The sequence below is a fragment of the Numenius arquata genome, chromosome 2, assembly GCF_964106895.1.
Source record: "Numenius arquata chromosome 2, bNumArq3.hap1.1, whole genome shotgun sequence".
NCBI classification, from domain to species: Eukaryota; Metazoa; Chordata; class Aves; order Charadriiformes; family Scolopacidae; genus Numenius; species Numenius arquata.
In genome coordinates, this window is record NC_133577.1 from 6,039,497 (window position 1) to 6,061,470 (window position 21,974).

The 21,974-nt window shown below is 42.3% G+C and overlaps 1 protein-coding gene across 1 annotated transcript in view; it reads left to right on the forward strand.

Annotated features, from left to right (window-relative positions):
* Positions 1-21,974, forward strand: part of ARFGEF3 (ARFGEF family member 3) — an 87,791-nt gene that overhangs the window by 55,472 nt on the left and 10,345 nt on the right. The window contains exons 13-28 of the mRNA XM_074168180.1: positions 897-1,063; positions 2,324-2,489; positions 4,425-4,532; positions 4,786-5,001; positions 5,241-5,351; positions 6,621-6,771; positions 7,889-8,203; positions 9,235-9,368; positions 10,917-11,062; positions 12,616-12,795; positions 13,151-13,295; positions 15,126-15,248; positions 17,232-17,335; positions 18,905-19,049; positions 20,983-21,111; positions 21,670-21,846. Coding sequence (XP_074024281.1) covers positions 897-1,063; positions 2,324-2,489; positions 4,425-4,532; positions 4,786-5,001; positions 5,241-5,351; positions 6,621-6,771; positions 7,889-8,203; positions 9,235-9,368; positions 10,917-11,062; positions 12,616-12,795; positions 13,151-13,295; positions 15,126-15,248; positions 17,232-17,335; positions 18,905-19,049; positions 20,983-21,111; positions 21,670-21,846 — 2,517 coding nt within the window. The remainder of the gene's footprint in view (positions 1-896; positions 1,064-2,323; positions 2,490-4,424; positions 4,533-4,785; positions 5,002-5,240; positions 5,352-6,620; positions 6,772-7,888; positions 8,204-9,234; positions 9,369-10,916; positions 11,063-12,615; positions 12,796-13,150; positions 13,296-15,125; positions 15,249-17,231; positions 17,336-18,904; positions 19,050-20,982; positions 21,112-21,669; positions 21,847-21,974) is intronic.

A 21,974-nucleotide genomic window follows, 5' to 3' on the forward strand; every position in this document is an offset into this window, starting at 1 on the left:
CATGGCTCAGACTACCAGATCATGGGGATTCAATTAGGTATTAATCATCCTTGATTTATGCTTTTCTACCAGAAGGTCAGCTGACTCAGAGGAAAACGTTATGTGCCATCCATCCTACCTGGGAAGAAGGGGTTGTGCCACTGGGCATGATCGTAGGCTGTTGTTTCATACAAATAGTGTTTTTTCAGGAGCACTGAGCGCTTCCAGGTGGCTCATGGGTCTGAGGGAGCCACAAGTGCCCAGCTGTCTAGAAAGCAGGTCTTGTATGAACTAACCAGGGCTTGGAGTTGTAACGAGTTCCAGCCAGCTTGGCCCCAAATATTTATCCACATACCTCTAGGCCGTGGAGAAAATGGTAATTACAGCCTGACCCTGCAAGGTGCCGAGCCCTCCAGTCCCCATCCAGCAACTCGCTTAGGCTGGGACAGATTTACTGGGGGGGGGGGGGGGGGGGGGGGGTTAAAAGGGCCGTCACCCTCATTAGCACCATTGGGTGCGATGTGTACGCTCCAGTTAAGTACGAAGGCTTTGCTTCTGCCTCTCCCACCTTGCCTTTCCAGTCAGAATGGCAGATACGTCCTGCCCTTTGCTTTGTACCTGGCAGTCATCCCAGCGAGTGCGAGCGCTCCTTGTGTATTTCGGATTTAACACGTTGCTTTGCTGGACTGTGGCTGGAGCGTTCAGTTTGCCTTGCAGCACTGCCTTCTAGACGGAGTCCTTATTTTTCTATTCCCTGCTGTAGTGCATTTAATAGAGTAATTTCTACTGATGATATCATTAACTATTCTAGCAAACCTGTTGCTGCTGAAATGCTAGGGTTAGTTTCTGGTATTTTTTTTTTTTTTCCAGGCAAAAATCTGTGTAAAATGTGAGAGCTCACATGGTGTTTTTGTTAGGTATGATGCACTCACCAGGATTTGAGGGAAACCTAAATTTCAGCTTCCAGACTCTGATGAATGCAGACAGCCTCTACATGGTCTCACATTACACTCTGCTGCTCAACCTAAAATTGGCCAACTCGGATTACTACAGAAAGAAGCCTGCCCAAGCCCCTGTGTTGCTGGTGAGTTGGGGAATATGGGAAAACTGTAAAAAAAAACCAGAAAATTTGTTTTGCTTCCTTTCACATGAAAACAGCCCACACGTAAAGCCTTCGGGCTCCTTGCGAAGTGGAGAAATAATAATTGCAAATGAAGCGTTCTCCAAGCTGCTTATGAATCTTGCATGATAAATGCCATGCATCCGAATTACACAGCTTCTCTGTAATTTGGGGAGGAATTAATGCTGCTTACTGATCATCACTGAAGCAGCAGTCATTTTGATGGATGCTCTGTCTTCAGAACTGATCTTCATTAGCATCGTGTGATGCAGCAAGTGTTGTTTGCGCACATTATCAAGGGACATACTTTCATCTTGCAACTACTTTTGAGTCTAATGACAAACGTCTTGCTTAATACTTGATTTGTATTTATGCAGATGAAGACATGAGAAGTTAGAGTGAAAAATAATTAGGTTTTAGTAATACGAACTGATGATTTTTGTGGCACCTGGGATTCCTCAGCTTCTTGGGCTTTTAAAAATTGTTTTGAAGGCTGCAGGAGTTATAAAACACAAATCTGTGTTTTTCAACTAAGTTGCCCAAAAGAAGTCGTTTCAGAGTTTTCCTAAAAATAAAAAAAAAGTGTGATATATGGAACAAAAAAATGAAAAACAAAAAAATTCTGTCAAAATGTAACCGTTATTGCCATCTCTTCCCATGTAAGATAATTTATATCGTAGAAAACTTCTAAAACACGTGGGTTTTAACATCATCATCAGTTCTGGTATGTGCTTCAGCAGCTGTGAGAGCAAATCTGTGACTCGGAACCTTCTCTAGGGGCAGCACCATGCACAGCAGGCCTGAGCATGGCCTAAGTATTGTTGAAAATCATTCAGATCTCTAACTGGACCCCGGTTTTCTGTGGTGACTCTTCAATGCAGAAGGGCCTGATTGCTGGACAGGCAGCAGTAGGTGCCACAATTTCTTTTTATTGGAATGGAGATCCTACCCCTGCCTTGTGGAAACAGTGGGAGATCAGTGTGTCCCCTTGTCACCCTGCAAGAACTGTCATTATGATTTGCATCTTGCATGAACTGCAGTAAGAGAAGTGAGAGTCTCTTGTTCATGTCACTCTCCACCATAGAGACACATTGCAATCCCCGGTTAATTCTTATTTTTGCATAACTTCCTTTCTATTCCTGCATTCCCTTGGGATCAGGAGTAGATCTAGGAGCTGAGGCACACACTGTAGGGCCTAAATCTGGCTTTTCTGGTTCTCTGCAGAAGGAGTTCATGAAGCAGGTCCAGTCCAGTGGAGTGTTGATGGTATTTTCCCAGGCCTGGGTTGAAGAACTGTACCATCAAGTACTAGAAAGGAACATGCTGGGGGAAGCTGGATACTGGGGAAGCCCTGAAGAGCACAGCCTTCCGCTTATCACCATGCTGACGGGTCAGTGCTATCTTGCGGTGACAAGGCTAACTTCCAAATCCGTGTCTAAAATGAGCTACAACAGCATGCTGCTTCATTGCATTACATGCAGAACAGCATGTCGTCACGCAACATGTGGTGTTCCACTAAATTAGCAGTAGAGAAGGAATCAAACTCAACTGTGGCAGGTATTTAAGTGTGTTTTTTGGATCTGACAGAAAGCTTTTGATGCATGGGTTTAGAAACAACTGTGCCTGGGAGACAGGAAGAGTAAGTTTGTTCACTGAACCAAATCATAGAATCACAGAATCGTAGAATGGTTAGAGTTGGAAGGGGCCTTAAAGATCATCCAGTTCCAACCCCCCTGCCATGGGCAGGGACACCTCCCACCAGACCAGGTTGCTCAAAGCCCCATCCAGCCTGGCCTTGAACCCCTCCAGGGATGGGGCAGCCACAGCTTCTCTGGGCAACCTGTTCCAGTGTCTCACCACCCTCACAGGAAAGAATTTCTTCCCAAGATCTAATCTAAATCTCCCCTCTTTCAGTTTAAAACCGTTACCCATCGTCCTTTCGCTATACTCCCTGACAAAGAGTCCCTCCCCATCTCTCCTGTAGGCCCCCTTCAGGCACTGGATAAATGATAAGGCTGCTGTTTTCTCGGTGTCATAGCAAAGGCGTTTCAGTTTGTCTGTGGTGCAGTACAAATATAGATAGTGGCATCTGATCCTGGAAGCCCCTTCCACAGCTTGGGCTCCCCTTGGTTCAGATTAGTGCTGTGCCAGGGGAATGCCAACTGGTGCTGGAGAGACGCTGAAAACCTGCAACGCCTCTAACAAACGCTTAAAAACAACCCTTAGCTTCCTCTGAGGGAAAAATCAAATGGTGTCAGCTAAAAGGTGGCAGGATGTCTATGATACTGTATTGATATAAAATGCACTGTCTGACTGAACACATATACTATATGATTACAAAGTGGTAATTAAAACAGTATATACAGGGAGAACACTGGATTCCGCTGAGCCATTAACTGGTAATCAAAGGGCAGTGCTCTGAAAGTTTTTTGCTGGTTGTACTGAGCTCGGTGTTGCTTTTAGCTATAGATCTGAGAAGCTGAAAGAAACACTTCGGAAAAACAATAGCCATAAAGTATGTGGAGAAGTGACAGAGACACACTGCTAGAAAGGAAATCAACCTGACATGCCTAACATTAAACTCTCTGTGAGAAGCTGGTCTTCTGTCATGGTGCCCAGTGACAGGACAAGAGGAAAAGGGCACAAACTGGAACATAAGAAGTTCCTTCTAAACATCTCTGTCTCTGGAGACGTTCAAAACCCGCCTGGACAAGTTCCTGTTCAGCCTGCTCTAGGTGCACCTGCTTTGGCAGGAGGGTTGGACTAGATGATCTCCAGAGGTCCCTTCCAACCCCATATCATTCTGTGATTCTGTTCTGTTGGAGAAAGGGTTGTATTTCTTTTGTTGAGATTGAACCTACATAAGTCTACTAAAAATCACATTTCAGATATAGGATCCCAGTGCATCTTGAGGACTCAGACTGAGGTCTGTGAGCATCTAGATACAGGATTTAGCAAGATTTGAAAGGTTATATTAAGAAATGTGGAGAGTTAAGGGTGTGGGAAGGTCTGAACTGTAAGAAATACCATGAAGTCTTTGCTGAGAGTTCTGTTGACTGTGTAATGGTGGTGGGGGGGCACTTTTGAGAGTGAGATATTTCCCCTCTTCAAGCAAAAGTTAGTTGTACTGAGCAAAGCACACGATGCCACAGCTCAGGTCTGTGCCAAGGCTTCAGAAGCCTGCCAGAAAAGAGCAACTAAAATGTATACCTGAGTGCTATACAGGAGTGCTAGTACTTATTTGAACAAAGAGCCAGTAGGAGATGCTTTCCATATACCATCTGTGTGTTGAATAGGACTCTGTTGTTTTTTAATGTTCTGGCAGACATCGATGGCTTGGGAAGCAGTGCAATTGGTGGCCAATTGATGGCATCTGCTTCAGCTCAATCTCCGCTTTCCCAAAACCGGAAGACAGATGATTCCATTGTTGCAGGTATTAAGACTGTATTATAAATACAAGTGTATCTACCAGCAGTGGGTTGTTATATACCATAAGCATATTTAGATAAATTGTGTTTTAGAACAACAATGTAAGGGTTGAGGGAAGTATGTCAGTACATCCTACACATGAATTGGTAGTCCAGCATGCAGAGGACAAATATGACTTGGTTTTTTTACCACTGAGGATAAAACTGCCGCTGTGTCATTTTCCAGTAGTAGTATTAGTAATGTACTTCTCACTCCAGGAGTTGCTTTTGCCCGATACCTTTTAATCGGCTGTTGGAAGAACTTGATCGACACTTTGTCCACACCACTGACTGGCCGCATGGCAGGGAGCTCCAAGGGGCTGGCCTTCATCTTGGGGGCAGAAGGAGCCAAGGAGCAGAACCAAAAGGAGAAGGACTCCATCTGCGTGAGCCTGGATGGACTGAGGAGGGCAGCCCGGCTGAGCTGTGCTCTAGGTACTGCAGACTCACAAAACAGGATGGTAACTTTGCCTTGAAGGAGTTTGGGAGAAAGAAAAACAACATCATGTTCCAGTCTTGGACAGGAACCTAAACTGTAGGACTCCCTATAGAGCCCACCAGCCCTAGAGCATGGACATACCCAGCCAACTTTTCCTGTCACAACCTGTTGTTGAGATTGCATGGGATTGGGGAGAAGGTGCTGGTTAAACACTAATTGTGTTGTTGCTTTACAGGAGTTGCTGCTAATTGTGCATCTGCTCTTGCCCAAATGGCTGCTGCCTCCTGTGTCCAAGAGGAGAAAGAAGAAAAAGACATTCAAGAGCCCAGCGATACTATAGCTCAAGGTAACTATGTGATTAAATTACCTGCCTTATCTCATATGTCACATTAATTATATTTTATCTGGAACTGAAATCAGTGGAACAACAGATAAGCCAACAGCAGTTTTCAAATGTGCACTTTTTAAGCCTTGTGATACTCGTACAACCAGAGCGCATCAGAGAAACTATATATTTTTTTCAGTGTTGGGTAGTAATATAGGCTGAGTTTGCATCCTTCTACCTGCCTTGTGTATACATCCTTGGTTGTCTTGTCTCATCATCAGATATTTAAAACTGTTTCTGAATCATGTTAAATAAAGCTGGAATAAAAAAAATTATATACGTAGAACATATAAAAAGCTCTGTATCTCTATACCACTACTTCAACCCCAGTGGAAGTCATTAAAGTCATTTTTTGTCTCCAGTGGCTGTTTAGAGAAGCACATAAAACGTGTCTGATGACATCTGAATTCTAATGGCAAGAAGCCCGTAACAAAACACAGTGTTGCACTAATCACCCTGCTTGGCACTTAAATTTAGTGTCTGAGTAGAGAAAACAAAACTGAACAGGCCTGAGCACAAACTGGCTTTTTGACCACTCTGCTAGAAATGACTGAAGCGAGTTGGCCAGGCCACGCTGAAGCAAAGAAGAGGCAGCAGCGGTGGCCAGAGGCTAACAGATCTGTTCTGTGAAAGCTTGCAAAGCTTCAGAATTTGTTTCCATTCCAATGCAGCATGAAAATTAAGCTTTTCAGAGATTCTCAGGAAAATGAATGAGGTCCAAATGCTTGTAGTTCAGACCAGGATTAGTTTTGCTTTGACAAGAGTATCCATTAGCAAAAGCTCTTTGGTGAAACTTTTGTATGGAAATAGTTGTGAAATCTGCAAACTTTTTTTTTGTTTCCATAGAAAAGGAGATTTTGGTAAAAATAATAAATACCCAGCCAGCCAGCCAGCTCCAAAGAGAAACATGTAATATCACTAGCAATCTGCATCTGTTCTGTGGGCAGCAAGATGTGAATTTGGGGGTGGAGGGTGTCAATCTGGCATTTTTTATGTTTTTTCATGCCTAGAAGATATCAATCAAAAGGAATTTTAATTTTAAAACTGGCTTATGTTTATTAGGAAGAAATGGGTTTCTCTGAGTTGTTGTTTGTCGAAAATCCACATTCTTTTATAGATTTCGGACTGTATACCTTTGCCATCACTCTATATGCAGACAAGTGTTTGTTTAAAAGCTGGAGAAGTTAATGTGCTGTTTTGTTGGTTTTTTTTTATTTTTTCATGCTGCAGTGAAACAGAAAGTGGAGCAGAAACTGGAGCAGATGGGGAAAGTGCAGGGAGTCTGCCTGCACACAGCTCATGTTTTGTGTATGGATGCAGTCCTTAACGTGGGCCTGGAGATGGGAAGCCACAATCAAGATTGTTGGCCTCATGTGTTCAGGTACTTGCCAGCTTTCCCAAAGGAAACAGAATTTATGCCATGTTGCCTGAAAGTAATGGGACTGAGAAAAAGGACTTCACATGCTCTGGGGGTGTTCTGTATAAACAGTGTCAGAGTGAATTAACTGTCAGTATCTGTAAGAATCGTAGAATGGTTCGCATTGGAAGGGACCTTAAAGATCATGGAGTTCCAACCTCCCACCAGACCAGGTTGCTCAAAGCCCCATCCAGCCTGGCCTTGGACACCTCCAGGGATGGGGCAGCTACAGCTTCTCTGGGCAACCTGTTCCAGTGTCTCACCACCCTCCCAGAAAAGAATTTCTTCCTGATATCTAATCTAAATCTCCCCTCTTTCAGTTTAAAACTATTACCCCTCATCCTACTACTCCCCTCCCTGATGAAGAGTCCCTCCCCATCTCTCCTGTAGCCCCTTTCAGGTACTGGAAGGCCATTATAAGGTCTCCCCCATTATAAGGTCTCCCTGGAGCCTTCTCTTCTCCAGGCTGAACAATCCCAGCTCTCTCAGCCTGTCCTCATAGGAGAGGTGCTCTGGCCCTCTGATCATTTTTGTGGCCCTCCGCTGGACCCGTTCCAACAGGTCCCTGTCCTTCCTGTGTTGAGGACTCCAAAGCTGGATATAGTACTCCAGGTGGGGTCTCACACCCCACCTGGCGTGACGGTGCTGTTTTCCACCACTATTCAGAGACAAAATCAATGCTTAGGAAATTTCAAAGTTACCAGAAGTGACAGACCCAGGAAACTAAATGGGCTTTTCAGGCACCTCCAGTAAACTATTTGCTTTCTGGGCACATGGCAGGCCAAAGCATGTAAGAAGACAGGTTATCTATGTGTAGTCTGAGTTAGAGATTGTCTGTTTATGGTTTGAGGAGAATGTTCAGTGCATTGTAGCTGGCTTAGATGTAGAAATTGGTGCCTGCAAATTGGCAGTGGGTTTCCATGTAAGCTGCCTTCTCTCAGCAATGGGGCTGTACTTGCATTATCCTTCAGAATCGCCTCTGGGAGTACGGATCCAAGCGTTTCAGCCTGGTGATTAGCCAGGGGAGGAACTGTTGGTCTGGGGAGTTTCTTCATCTTTTGCTTTTTCTCTTTCTTCTCAGGGTGTGCGAGTACATCAGCACGCTGGAGCACACCCACTTCAGCGACGGTGCTTCCCAACCCTCCCTCACCATCACCCAGTCGCAGCAGGCACACGGAGGGCTGCACCCAGACCCTGAGCCTGGGGACTCTCCCGAGGTGCTGACCCCTGAGCAGGAGACTACCCTCAGCAGCAATCCTGTCATTCAGCCGGTTTCTATCCAGGAACTCATCAAGGAGAGCAGTAAGGGCAGAGCTTTTGACTTCCGTGGAGGCAGCCTGCTGTGTGGGACCAGCGCTGCCAAGGCTGTTCTCACGCTCTCCACGCAAGCTGACAGGTAAAAAGTGAATCAAATGCATCTTCAGACTGGTGGATCTATTGCTTGCGTGTAAAATAATCTGTTATGTTTATTAAAGCAGACAAAATAAGTGGGTGTCTGGTCCTGCCAGGAAGGGACTGATTGACAAGAGCAGTGTCAGTTAGAAAGCAGCTGTCAGGACTTTGCGGCCAGCTTGTCGGCCTGCCCCAACATGTCTGGAGGAGGAAGGGCCACCAAGCATGGTCACAGAATGGCTAGGTTAAGTGGCCCTACAATACGTTCTGCAGACTGATATGTTGCAGACTTTTTTGCTATTTCTCGTATTCTTTCAGCAGCCCAGGCTGGAGTTGAAAATTTCTTATTTGCATGCTTCTAATACCCTTTTCTTCATTAAAATCATATTTGTGTCAACTGTGGCTGCACAATGTGGAATTTCACTGTGATCTCTGTGAATCTATCTCCTATGTAAGCATAAGTTTACTGCTTAAGGGTACAGACTTCAAGTCTTAAATCTTAAGAGCTCACTGCAGCTGAAAATAACAACTCTTGTTTCTATTCCTAAACAGCAATTCAGGTACAGCAACTTTAGGTATAAGACTTGAATTAATTTGTTTTTCATGTAAGGGGCTGTAACTTCAGATGTAGTGAAGTGGTGTAACTCTGAAGTCAGCAAAGCTGTTGCGAGGACTGGAAATAGTCTTGCTGGTTTTTTTGATTGCCGGTTCGTGAACTGCTTATAGCATTGAGATACAGTAACGGGGAAGTGTTGATTCCTTGAAAAAGTGACTTTTTGTTTTAGCACCACAGTTGAACCTTGGAAGGGTTCTGATCGGTCCTACATCACCCTACTTTCCAGCTATCAATTAATAAAGCTTCTGGATCAAGATCTTTCTGTAGCACTGTATAAATGAAAAAGCCCTCAATAACCCAATGTTGTCACCAAAGGCAACACGTAACAGCCATGTACAGCTAAGAGTTTTCCTCTTACATACAGACTTAAATCTGCATCTCATGAAGTTTTCAATTAGATTCTGTTCTTTTACTCACAGGCTCTTTGAAGATGCTGCTGACAAGTTAAACTTGATGGCACTGGCAGGCTTCCTTTACCAGCTGAAGAAGGCTTCTCAGGCCCAGCTTTTCCATTCAGTCACAGATACAGTTGATTACTCCCTTGCAATGCCAGGTAAATCACCAGAAGATCCCTTACAGAGTTCTGTGTTTCATATACAACTGTATTGCATACAGGACTTGTTTTGTATTCTTACAGTTCTAATTTTTCCAACTGAATTCCCAGGAATAAATAAAACACAATATTTAGTCTCATAAGATCTTTCTGTAGGAGAAGTTCAAAGTCTTTTGAAAAGGTTGAGTGCTTTTTTTGGACGGGGGACCACATCCACACCTGCTATGAAGCACTTCAGAGGACATTAATTTGGTTCTTGGACTTTGGGGGGTGTTAATTATCCACAAATATTTAATCACACTCCATTTTGGAGCCCGATCCAGGAAGGAAACTTGGGTGAACGTAGACCTAAGACAGTGGATTTAGGTTAGACATTGGACAGTGGGATAACCTCGGAAGTATTTAGAAAATGGGTGACAGCAAACAAAGCACACAACTGAGGAATGTTAGATAAAGCAGTGGGATTTGTCCCGCTTGCTCTTTCTCAGCAGTGGAGCATGTACTTTACAGTACAACGCCTGTAAATTGTCGTTTCCATCACTGTCTCACATCAAGCAGAAGGATTGGACCCAAAGGAAGATATTTCACTTAAATTTGTGCTGTGCCTTTAGAAGTTACATTAGTCATACGGGCTTTCTTCTGTTCCGTGGTAGACGTGGATTTTATCTGGTATATGTCTCAAATTTAGTCGTTTTCCCCCTCTCCCTGAAGTGCTACTTGTCATTTTCTCAATATGATACTTCAAGGTGTTCGTTTTTTGCTCTTGCTTGTCTTTAGGCCTCAACATTAATCACTTTAGTTTTAATAAACGGTGACCCTCTTATCATGTATTTAGTAGTCAGTCAACAGTAGTTAGTAATAATGAAATTAAAATTAGGATAAAGCAATTAATTGCATTTTTTAATCTTAAAAGTGGTATGCCCCCGATGACATACTTCGTTAGAGATAAAAGCACCAGCATATTTTAAATGAGAGAATGAAGTGTCTTTCCAAATGTTTTAGGAGCAACAGAAGATTAATCCCTTTCAATAGGAAATAATGAATATTACTGCCTGGGGAACAGAAAAGCATTTTCTCACATTCTTTGCTTCACATCCTTTGCTTGATAAGAAACCCAAAACTAAAAACCAAAACTAAATAATTTTCAGTTTATATTTTCTCCTGTAGATGTCACCAAAAGTTTTTGCAACTACTATTTTGGGTCTTAACATCAAATATTTAACTCCTTGCTTAACTTTTCTGCACTACATCTCGAAGCCTTTGTCTTTAAAAATGTTTCCCAAAAAAATTGATCACTTAAATTAAAATAAAGTGTGTTTAATAAGTTGTTCTTAAAACTTGTGTCCATCTCGTGCTCTCTTGCCTACACAGGCATAGGCTGTGTTTTACATTGATTATTTTTTTTTTTTCTGTTTTTTTCTCCCCTTTTTCCCCTCTTCCCCCACAAATTAATAATGTTTAACCTCATTTAAATTCCAATTTAGACATCTAGAGATGGAGGAGCTGCTGTTGCTTAGCTTCCATTTATTTTCTTATACTTTCTTGTAGGTGAAGTAAAATCTACCCAGGACAGGAGAAGCGCTCTTCACTTGTTCCGACTTGGTGATGCCATGCTCAGAATTGTAAGGAGTAAATCTCGCCCGTTGCTCCACCTCATGCGCTGCTGGAGCCTGGTGGCACCTCACCTCGTAGAGGTAAGAGTAGGGGAGAAAACGGGAATGTGCGCAAGAGACGGCAAAGCTGAAAAAGCTGGAGAAGGTTTTGATAGCTCTTAAAACGTGTATTAGCTCTCAATGTTGTCCAATCTGTTTGCACTCCTGTTGGAGTATCCGTACATACTGTGTCCTCCATTGTGATGCTGCCAGTGAGAGTGGTCTTTTAAATAACTGAAATGGGCAGGTCCAGGGATGGTGTGTTGGATTTTTGCAATGTGATAGTTCCCATGTGCCTGTGGTGAAAAAACTGAAGCCTTCTTAAGAGGTTACAAGAAACTCCTCCATCTACCTGCTTTCCCAGTCAAGGGCTGCATCCTTGCAAGTCTTCCCATAAAAGGATTTATTTTCCCACATAGAGCCAGCTCAGCTGGGAAGATGGTGACATTTTTCCCTTTCCTTCTCCTTCCTTGTGAACCCTGATCAGTGACATGCCAGTAGCAGCCACGTAGTGGATTTCAGTCGTAACAAATGACCTTTCCTCAATCAAACTCTCAGTCTTATCTGGTGAAATGCTGCTGTCTTGACTTCTCAAAGCTTTTTGATTTGTATCGTTGATATGAATAAACGTGCGCTACTTCATTTCTTTCTCTTGGTGAGGTGTGTGGTGTCACATGCCCAGATTTATTGGGAGCATGCTTCTCTGGAGTTTTAAGATGAACTGTTCAGTAAATAGCCGCAGCACTTCATTTCATTTACTCAAGAAAATGTGTGGGCTGTCTTACAGCAGAGTTCAGACGTCGGGAAGTCTCCGTGGAATCCCTCGAAATGAAGTAGAAATAGCAAAGAATACTTTTGTTGTATGCTTTAACAGCCCTTTATCTTGAAAGCTACTCTCTCACTTGCCTTTGGATGCCAGCCTGAGACCACTGTAAATACTTTTCATGTTTTGAACACTTTTAAGCCTTTTAAGATCCCAAGTACCTTCCATGTATTCAGATTGCAGGGCTACTCAGTCTCTTTGGTTGGCTTCAGTGCAGATGAGGGCGTTACTAGGAAGGAGCAATATCAGGGAAAGGACAGAATTCAGCATAACCTGCATAGTTGCTCAAAACAGTATCTTTATATCCAGATTCACTGGTGTTTAATTTTTTAATAGCTCTTCCAAAGTGAGAAAGTTCCCATCGCTTTTAAGTTCCATAAATAGCCAAATATAAAGTGTCATTTGGCCATGCATAGAGAGGTATGGTGAATATATGCAGAAACTACCTTTTTTACGGGAAAAATGATCACATGGCAGGTTATTTGAAGTGGCTTCTGTTCTCTGGGGTTTATTATTTTTTTTTCGTCCTATGCTTTTTGAATTGACAGCAAACCTTCAGGCATCTGTGAGACTTCAAGCAGCTCAGAGTCTCAGTCATCTGTTTCCATGGCAGTACTCTCCCATTTTCATTGCAGTGGGATCCCTAGTCGCGTTAATGGTGAAGCTGTTTTTAGGGTTCAGCAACATGAAGGAATTATCTCCCTTAAAATTGTCTCAGTAAAAGCAAATTTTTTTGCTTGGAGAAACTCTAATACTCTTCCTTTCTCTGCAGGCTGCCTGTCACAAGGAGAGACACGTGTCCCGGAAGGCTGTCTCCTTCATCCATGACATCCTCACTGAAGTGCTGATGGACTGGAATGAGCCTTCTCATTTTCACTTTAATGAGGCGCTTTTCCGCCCCTTTGAGCGTATCATGCAGCTGGAGCTGTGTGATGAGGATGTCCAAGACCAGGCAAGTCAGCCCTGATCAGGGTGTCTGTATCTGGCCAGATGGTCTCCGGAGTGCACTTGATCCACTTGAGAGTATTTCCCAAATTCCCTTCAAATGGTGCACCTTACTCGTCTTCGGGGAATCAGGAGGACTCTGCCTACCTAAGCCAGCATTGTGATAGAGCGCAGAGACAGTATACCCGGCTTTAAAGCAATTAAATAAAACTTTTCTATTATCTAAAAAATAAGTAGTCTGAACTGACACAGTGAAATCTAGGAATGTGTTTAAAGCCATCCTCGTTCCTTCTGAAGGTCCACCTATGTATCGATTCTGGTTTTTTATTTTATTCTTTTAACCTCTCCTACACTGTCTGCAGGTGGTCACCTCTATAGGGGAGTTGGTGGAAATGTGTTCTACCCAGATCCAGTCGGGATGGAGACCCCTGTTCAGTGCCCTGGAAACGGTTCACAGCAGCAGCAAGTCAGAGGTTAAAGAGTACCTTGTAGGAGAATACTCTATGGGTAAGGACTTACTGCACTGACTGTTTCGTATATGCTTTTGTTTCCCTGTCTTATTCCTTGAGGACGCAATAACTAACTCAATATATTTAAATGCCCTACCTGAACAGTGGCAATACTCTAGGACTGTACTGAAGTATCTAGTTTGTTAGAGGGAAAGCAAAGATATTGTTCTGACTTTTTAAATCCTCCAGATTCTGGCAGATGAATAGAATGAGAAGTAAATGCTTCAAACCTACTTGAATAGTTTTGAGCAGAACAGTAGTGCAGGAGTACTGAGCTTGGCCTTGTCGATGTCCTGCTGGAGAAAGGAAAGCATATTGCATACGACCACCACATCTCACGTGGACGGTCTTTCTTACTACATGAAACCTATTGCTCTATATCATTATAGAATGATAGAATCGTTTAAGTTGAAAAAGACCTTTAAGATCATCAAGTCCAACCATTAACCTAGCACTGCCAAGCCCACCACTAAACCGTGTCCCTCAGCACCATGTCTGCACATCTTTTAAATATCTGGTGACTGAACCACTTCCCTGGGCAGACTGTTCCAGTGCTTGACGACCCTTTCGGAGAATAAATTTTTCCTAATATCCAATCTGAACCTTCCCTGGTGCAACTTGGGGCCGTTCCCTCTTGTCCTATTGCCTGTTACTTGGGAGAAGATACTGACAGGCCCCAATACTGAACCCTGGGGGACACCACTTGTGACCGGCTGCCAACTGAATTTAATTGCATTGACCACCACTCTCTGGGCCTGGTCCTCCAGCCGGTTCTTACTCAGTGATGAGTACGCCCTCCAAGCCATGAGCAGCCAGTTTCTCCAGGAGAATGCTGTGGGAAATGGTGTCAAAGGCTTTACTATAGTCTAGGTAGACAATGTCCACAGCCTTCTCCTCAACCACTAAGCGGGTCACCTTGTCCTAGAAGGAGATCAGGTTAGTACAGCAGGACCTACCTTTCATAAACCCATCCTGACTGGGCCTGATCACCTGGTTGTCCTGTACATGCTGCATGATGGCACTCAAGATGATCTGCTCCATAACCTTCCCCAGCACAGAGGTCAGACTGACCCAGGCCTGTAGTTCCCTGGATCCTCCTGGCCCTTCTTGTAGATGGGTGCTAAAGGCTAAATTTGTGTGATAATCTAGGGAAGTGCTTGTCCAGGCACTTAATCACAGGGCTTCAAATTGCTAGCACTGTTACAAACCATGTTTGCTGCAGGAATGATTCTGCATCCCTGCCAGAGATGTTTGCTTGTATGGAAACCAGGTAATACAGGAAAATCACTTTGATCTGTCCTTTTGCCCCATTAGAAGGTTTTTTCTAAATGTTACGAGTCATTTGTAAGGGATGTGGTTTTCCTCCTAAATTTTGTCTTTCAGATCTGTTAGGATTGATGACAAAATGCAAGTGTATAGAGCTTTTGAAGACTGATAATCCACTTAGGAAAAGCGAGGCCATTTCGTTACTGTATAGTCTGAATAGTTTTCCTTGTGACTGCTGTCATCTTGACAGTTACCAAGAACTAAACCAGAAACCTCCACCAAACAGAAGCGTTAGCTGATGAGCTGAGTCCAAGAGCTCAACGTTTCGGCAGGCATAAGATTGTATTTTCCATAGATACGGCAAAGGAGGGAGTCTGTAGTACGTCCTAGGAAGGGCTACACAAGTTGCCTCAGGAGCAAGAGAAGATTTTACTTCTGAGATTATTTCTGTGTCTGCCCAGAAGAGAAGAGATTCTACGGATTCAGTTAAATTGTTGAAAAACTGTTGGAAAATCACCTTTACAGGGGATGGGGAAGAGTTGTCATCTTATTCTTTCCATAGGGAAACGTCAAGCTCCGGTGTTTGATGTCTTTGAAGCATTTCTAAACACAGACAGCATCCAGGTCTTTGCCAATGCCGCCACCAGTTATATTATGTGCCTTATGAAGTTTGTCAAAGGACTGGGTAAATATTTTTTATTTTCCTTTTATCCTATTAAGTCATGTTATGTCAAACTTGATCCCACAGAAGAGGAGAATTAGGTTATGTTATACGTGGAATGGTAGGGAAGAGAGAGGAAGTGAAGAAATTGAGTCCAGAATGCTTTAAAAAAATAAAATAAAATCAAGATCAAGGGATTATTTCAGAAACATTTTTAATGCTTTTTATTCTTCAGGTTGTTACAGCAGCAAAGATGCATCTCAGTATTAAATATCTGCTTCATTTGATCTTAAATTTGTATCAGGACTTGCTTATATCCATTTAAATAAAAAAAAACAAACAACAGAATATTGCAGGAATGACCTGTCATAGCGCAGTGGCAGCATGGATTGCCTGCAACAGAACAGGGTATGTTCTACGTTCAGCGGTCAAAGCCACACAGCTCCTTTCTATCCTTGTCCACCTCAGCAGCAGCAGTTTGGCATATGCAACTCTGGAAACCTGCAGAACCTTCAGTGAGATCATGAACATTGCAGCCAACACCACTCTGTCCCCATGATTATTTTTTTTTGTGGTGTTACTGAGGGCGGTGGAGACCAGTCAAGTCAAGGTGACCCCGCAGAGTAATTGTGGTGCTTCATCAAACTTCAGAACAAAGCCAAATGGTGTTGGGTCATTCTGCCCCCGTGTTCCTGTTCCCTGGCTTGCCTTGATCATTAGAATTAAACGCTTTTTATTAAACTGTGGCACTGATTAACTTTTTCTTATCTAAATTTCAAAACTTCTAATGAGTGGCAAAATGGGGTGCTTTTTTTAATATAGGTATATTAATTCACAGAGGTATCAAGTTTTGTAAGCGACTCCCTTTGATTTAAATGAAGCCCCCAGCTGCAGCAGATCCGGTCTTTAATGTTACTCTCGTCTTATTAAGCTATTTCAGCATCAGGGGGTAGAATTCAGCTTGTGATGCATGTCCAGTGCCAATAGAGGGAACTCGTGTTCCTTCTGGAGAACTTAAAAGCCTGTCTTACATTTCTTTAGGTTTCTTACCTTCATGAAATCAGTTTGTCTCCTTTATGGTTATATGTCAAAAAGCAAGATCTTTTTTTGTATTAAAGGATAGCAGTACTATGGGATACTTCAGTACTGAGCAGTAGCAAATAGCATTTATGCCCATTTTAACATAAAACTAAAGAATTCAAACTTCACTGGCAGATCTCAATAGTAGACAAGACTCTAAAATATATTATGGAGGGAATAGTTAAGGGCATAGAAAGAGCAAATAAATGTAGTGAAAGGAGAATAAAGTAGGGTTTAATAAAAGGATATAATATTTATCTTGTGTTTTTTATGAGAGGAGTGGCTTTTAAGGCAATAAAAAGTTAATGTATATATAAGCATTTCGTAAAGCTTCAAATTTGGTTGAGGGGGGAGGAAAACAGACTGTGCAGACGGGGAAAATGCTGGAGTGAATGGAGTTATCCAGGCAGGAGCTCTGCAACAAGGTGCCTTGGAGCTGACCTGCTTTATTTAAGGAGTAAATAAACTAGAAGGAAGAACTTGTGGTAGAAGAATTTTCCAGGGCAGCGGGGTGCAAATGAATAGAAAATAATCAGCACATTAACTGAGCAAAGGGTGAATACGAGCAAGTAATTATACACCCATGGAAAAAAGTGGAGTGGAGTCAATATGACAGATGACTATAAGGTATTATTATAAGAACTCCCAAAGGCCATACTAAAGAGTTATTAAATAGGCACATATTTATTAAAGCATTAATTCATATAAAAGTCCACGTATACGCTGTGGCCAATATTATTATTGTTTGTATGAGAATCATGTGGTTATCATCTAATAAGATCAAACAAAGGATGTTTTCTGGATCCTCTTCAAGACATTAGGGCACAACTGAATGAAAAAGGAAAACTAATGTTGTTTTTGTTTCTCCTTTTCTGCCCTTCCCAATGCTGCCTTTCCCTTCCCTTTCTTTCTACTTCCCATCCCCAGGGGAAGTAGATTGTAAGGAGATGGGTGACTGTGTGCCAGGATCAGGATCTGCATCTACAGACTTGTGCCTTCCCGCGCTTGATTACCTCAGGAGATGTTCTCAGGTACGGTGGATAACCTTATACAGGTACTAACCTGGTCTAGGAAGCAATCCTAACCTCCAGGCTTTGCATCAAGGGTTAGATGGTTTTCAGGAACACACCAGAATCTGTGGAAAGCCTGAGGGTAATAACCTGTTCTGCCAGATGGAGAGTGGCCACCTGAAGGATTTTCACACTGAAAAACTTTTTCACAGTGGGAAAACTGGGAAAACACTCAGACCCCAGGAGCATGTGGGAAAATGCGAATGTTCAAAACACAATAGCAACATATTCAAAGCTGCATTCATTCTTATTTAAACAGTTACTGTAAACAGCGTTGGGAATGAAGGGAAAAAAAAAAAAACCCAAACCCTGAGAATTCTCAGATCTTAAGAAGAGCAACAGGTTACACCCTCTAAAACGCAGCAGCAGCTTATCTGTACCATGAAGGCGTACCTGAAGCTCAGGGCAAATCTCTAACAATCAGAATACTGGCGTGTGTCCTGCGATCTCCTGGCACACAGCACAGATTACTATACAGGGTTATTAGAATGTTTTTTGTCTGATTTTATAATGTTGTTTGCATTTTTGTAGTACCTGCAGGTCTTTTTGTTCAACCCTCACCGTGTTTTTTTTCTGGGTACAATACAAATGCATAACGAAGGGTATATACGTAGCTGAAAGGACTTAATGTCTAAATTCAGAGATAACGGGTGGATTCAGTACACAGACTGAGAGAAAAAGGAAAGAATATGGCAGCTGAGAATAACAAACAGCAGACATATCAAACTGCACTTGCTATCTCATTCACCTCAAAAAATTTAGCAAATGTGTATATCTAATGTATGTTCTGTCTATACACTGTGTGCACCCCATCAGTCTTCCTCATCCTTACAAACCCCGGTCCACTGTGAGGCAGAAATATTTTCTCCTCTTTAAAAGAAAACAGCTGGTTTTATCTCGTTGCACCTTTTATCTTGCCAGTAGAAAAAGAACGGGAATGACTAAAAAGAAATCCTGTCTGTATATTGCAAATAAATGATTTACTTTAGAAGGGTCTGTAACGTACCAGTAGCATCCCAGCTATATATAGCACAATACTGCAAAGTTTATATTTGTTGTGTAGTGGACAGCCCAGGCAATGAAGCTCTGAAATAAAACTGTGCAGGTCCTTTTATCACTATTTACTTAGTCCTTCAGAGCTCCGAAATGTTCTGGGTAAGGCTAATGGACCTTCTTAGGTCATAGGTGCAATCGGTAAGTAGTAGCATTTGTCTTTCACAAGTGAGGAGGGACCACACTCCCTTTCTAAAAATATGTTATTTTAATTACTTTTCTCCCACTTTTTCTCCCATCGACCCTTTATTTGTCAATGAACAGAAGACTTCTGGCCTCTAGTTGTTGTTTTTCATTTACAGTATTGCTGGATGAACAGAACACATGCTGGCATTATGCTTCTTTCATAGTTTTTACTTTATTTCACATACGTGTGTTGTATGTGATAGCTTTTACAAACTTTCCCATATATATATATTTATCTTTTCTTCTTTTTTTTTTTTTTTTTTTTCTCTCTTTCTCTCCCTCCTCCTCCAGTTGTTAGCCAAAATCTATAAAATGCCCTTGAAACCCATCTTCCTCAGTGGCCGGCTGGTGAACTTGCCCCGGAGAGTGCAGGAACAGTCAGCCAGCAGCGAGGACGGGATTGAGTGCATCCTCTCTGACTTTGATGACGACACCGGTAAGCGCATTGAAAGCAGGAATTGCAGAATTAATCAATTGCTTCTTCCACGTGTCGCTGTAAATTTTGCCAACTGCTGAAAGCAAAAAGGAGGAGGAAAACTTCATAGTTTACTGTTTCCCTGTTGTCTACGCACACACACGTGTACGCGCACAGAGCTTGGAAATTCAGATCACATTGCCTTCTTTATGTTAAAAGATGCAGCTCATATATGTGAAAAATACAACCCTTCTCTTGGGAAAAGATAATAATATTTTAATTAATAATATTTTAGTTACCCTGATATTTATAATACAAGCAGTATATATTTCGGAGAGTTAACACAAAAATGCTTTCTAGACCCCAGCTGAAGTAAAGGAGTGAAAACCTCTTAAGGTTGATATTGGCAGGCCTGCCTTTAACAGAAAAAAATGTCAATGTTGAGTTACAGTTTAGAAAGATAAAGAATACTTGTTTAAATACGTTTTCAAACTTACGTCCTGTGGTCTGTTGGACTAAATGGTGAATTTTTAAAGTCCATAAAAAGCGCTATGACCTCCAGAAAAAAAAAGCGACATTTGTCTCCTGGTTATTTGTGTGGCTTTTATGGGTTGTGGATTAATCAGGTGTTTGATGAAGTAGATCTGTGTGGAGCCAAGCAGGAGAGAAATGCAGCCTCGCTGCTTCTGGACTCATGATGGCCCTTCGAAGCAATACAGTCACTCCTGAATATTTGAACTATTGAGATGTTCTGACCTGGCTGCCTCCAGTGCATTTCATTCACATGCATCACCAGAATGACTCAATACCTACTTTCCTCTAGGCTCTTCCACCACGTGGATTGTCCTGTTCCACCGCTACTCTGGATAAAGGAAAGAAAAGTTGCTCTCTGAAAAAAACAAACCACAAATCTTAGGGTTTTGTTTATTATTTAAAAAAACAAACAAACAAACAAACCACTTTTACTTTCTTCTTTCTATGTTTGTGGTTTTTTTCTCTCTGGATATTTTAGGATGTTCACCTTGGATGCGGGAGACCCATGTCACTGGTCCCACAAGATGGAGCAAAATGTTTTAGCCTACTTTGCCATATGGTGGTGCAGTAGATTTTCATAGTGTATTTGACTCCGTGCCAAACTTAACTCAAGATTAACACGATATATTGCAGGAGCATTGTGAGTGTAATAAACAAGATCCTTTTAGTCATTCATAATATCATGGGGAACTACCAAGTAATTAAGTGAAAAAGGGCAGCAATTCCTAACCATCTTCAAAATTGTATTTAAAACTAGTTGTATCCCGTAATCTTTTAGGGATACATATTTGCTTATGTAAATATGAACTCACAGCACTACCTGTATCCTAACTGCTGTTCCTGGTAGTTGTCCAGCTCTGCCATATCCACATTTAATACTCTTCTATCTGTGACCTCTTAACGTCTAAAGATGACATGTTGAGGCAGCCTGATGACACTTCACAAGGTAGTATTACTGTTCAGGTCTGGGTAGCAAGTAGAGACAGTTAAATTATGGCCAGTCACCTTAGGATCCTTACCTAAAAGTGTAACCTAAATGGGTACAAACCATTCTGGGCGGCATTTGCAATGGTAGCAAGATGTTTAAAATATCCCATTACAAAAATAAGAAAAACACCTAAGGTTAAAGTGACCGGACTAGTGGGACTAGCAAACTAAGAAAGACCAGAACAAGACGTACTTGGAGGAGGAAGGATGGGACAAAACACAAACTTAATAAAAAGGGAAGGAAAAGGAGAAACCATCATTTCAAAAATTGATACTGCCCACAACCATTGCGCAGCAACAGTGAACGTGCAAGAACTCATGATCTTTAAGTTAATTAATTTCTTAGCCTCCATCACGTTCTGAAGGCAAGTTCCAGCTGTGGACAATGCGGTATTTCACTCATGGCTTTTAATCTTTGTTTCCTTACTTGTAGGTCTTATCAACGTCTGGATTATTCTGCTGGAAGAATTAACAACTGCTATATCCAACTGTCCCCGCCAGCACCAGCCTCCTACTTTGGATCTGCTCTTTGAATTGCTGAGGGACGTTGCCAAGACACCTGGTAATGAAAGGGCTTGATAAAATGTGAGCTAGTAGAGCCCAGACCTGAACTTCCTAGAATCCTAGACCACTTCTCTGAAGTGTGTTATTTATTCTAGAGCTGCACAGAGACATTCTCAAGTAGAAAGGGATTTTCTCAGGGCGTGATCTGTTGTTCCAGTGAGTGCATTTGTTCTGTGTTGACAAAAGGCATCTTGTAAGAGTATGTTCAACATACTCTTACCTTTATTCTTACCTATGTCTTGCACAAATAAAGAGGTGCAGTACTCTATCAATGTCCGAGCCACAGAAAATGTTTGTCTGGTGTCCAGGAAATGGAAAATTATATATTCCTGTAGACCTGCTGGGAAAGACAGCAGGTAAATAGTTGGCTAAATGTTCGTATGCTACCTCACAGCTACATCCAAAACCGCTTAACCCTCTCTTCCCACAAAAAAAGTTTCAGAGCCTGCTTTCTTTGGCACCACCCCGGCCTCAAGCTTGGAACAACTTAGCAATTTTACTGTGCATATAGGCTTTGTAAGCAAAAATATACAACCATCATTGTGTTTATTTTAAGGCCCGGGATTTGGCATTTATGCAGTTGTACATCTTCTTCTTCCCACGATGTCTCTTTGGCTCCATCGCAGCCATGGTGACCATTCCTACTGGGACGTGGCATCTGCTAATTTCAAGCACGCCATCGGCCTTTCCTGTGAACTTGTCGTGGAGCACATTCAGAATTTCATACACTCAGGTACCTCATTGCACTGTCACATCTACTGACAGCCATCAGTGGCGTGTTACTGGATGGGGAGACGCTTTAATTGCTTTTTGGTTACTCAAGCATAAACTAAGAGGAAGAGGGTTGAAAATTTCTGTTTG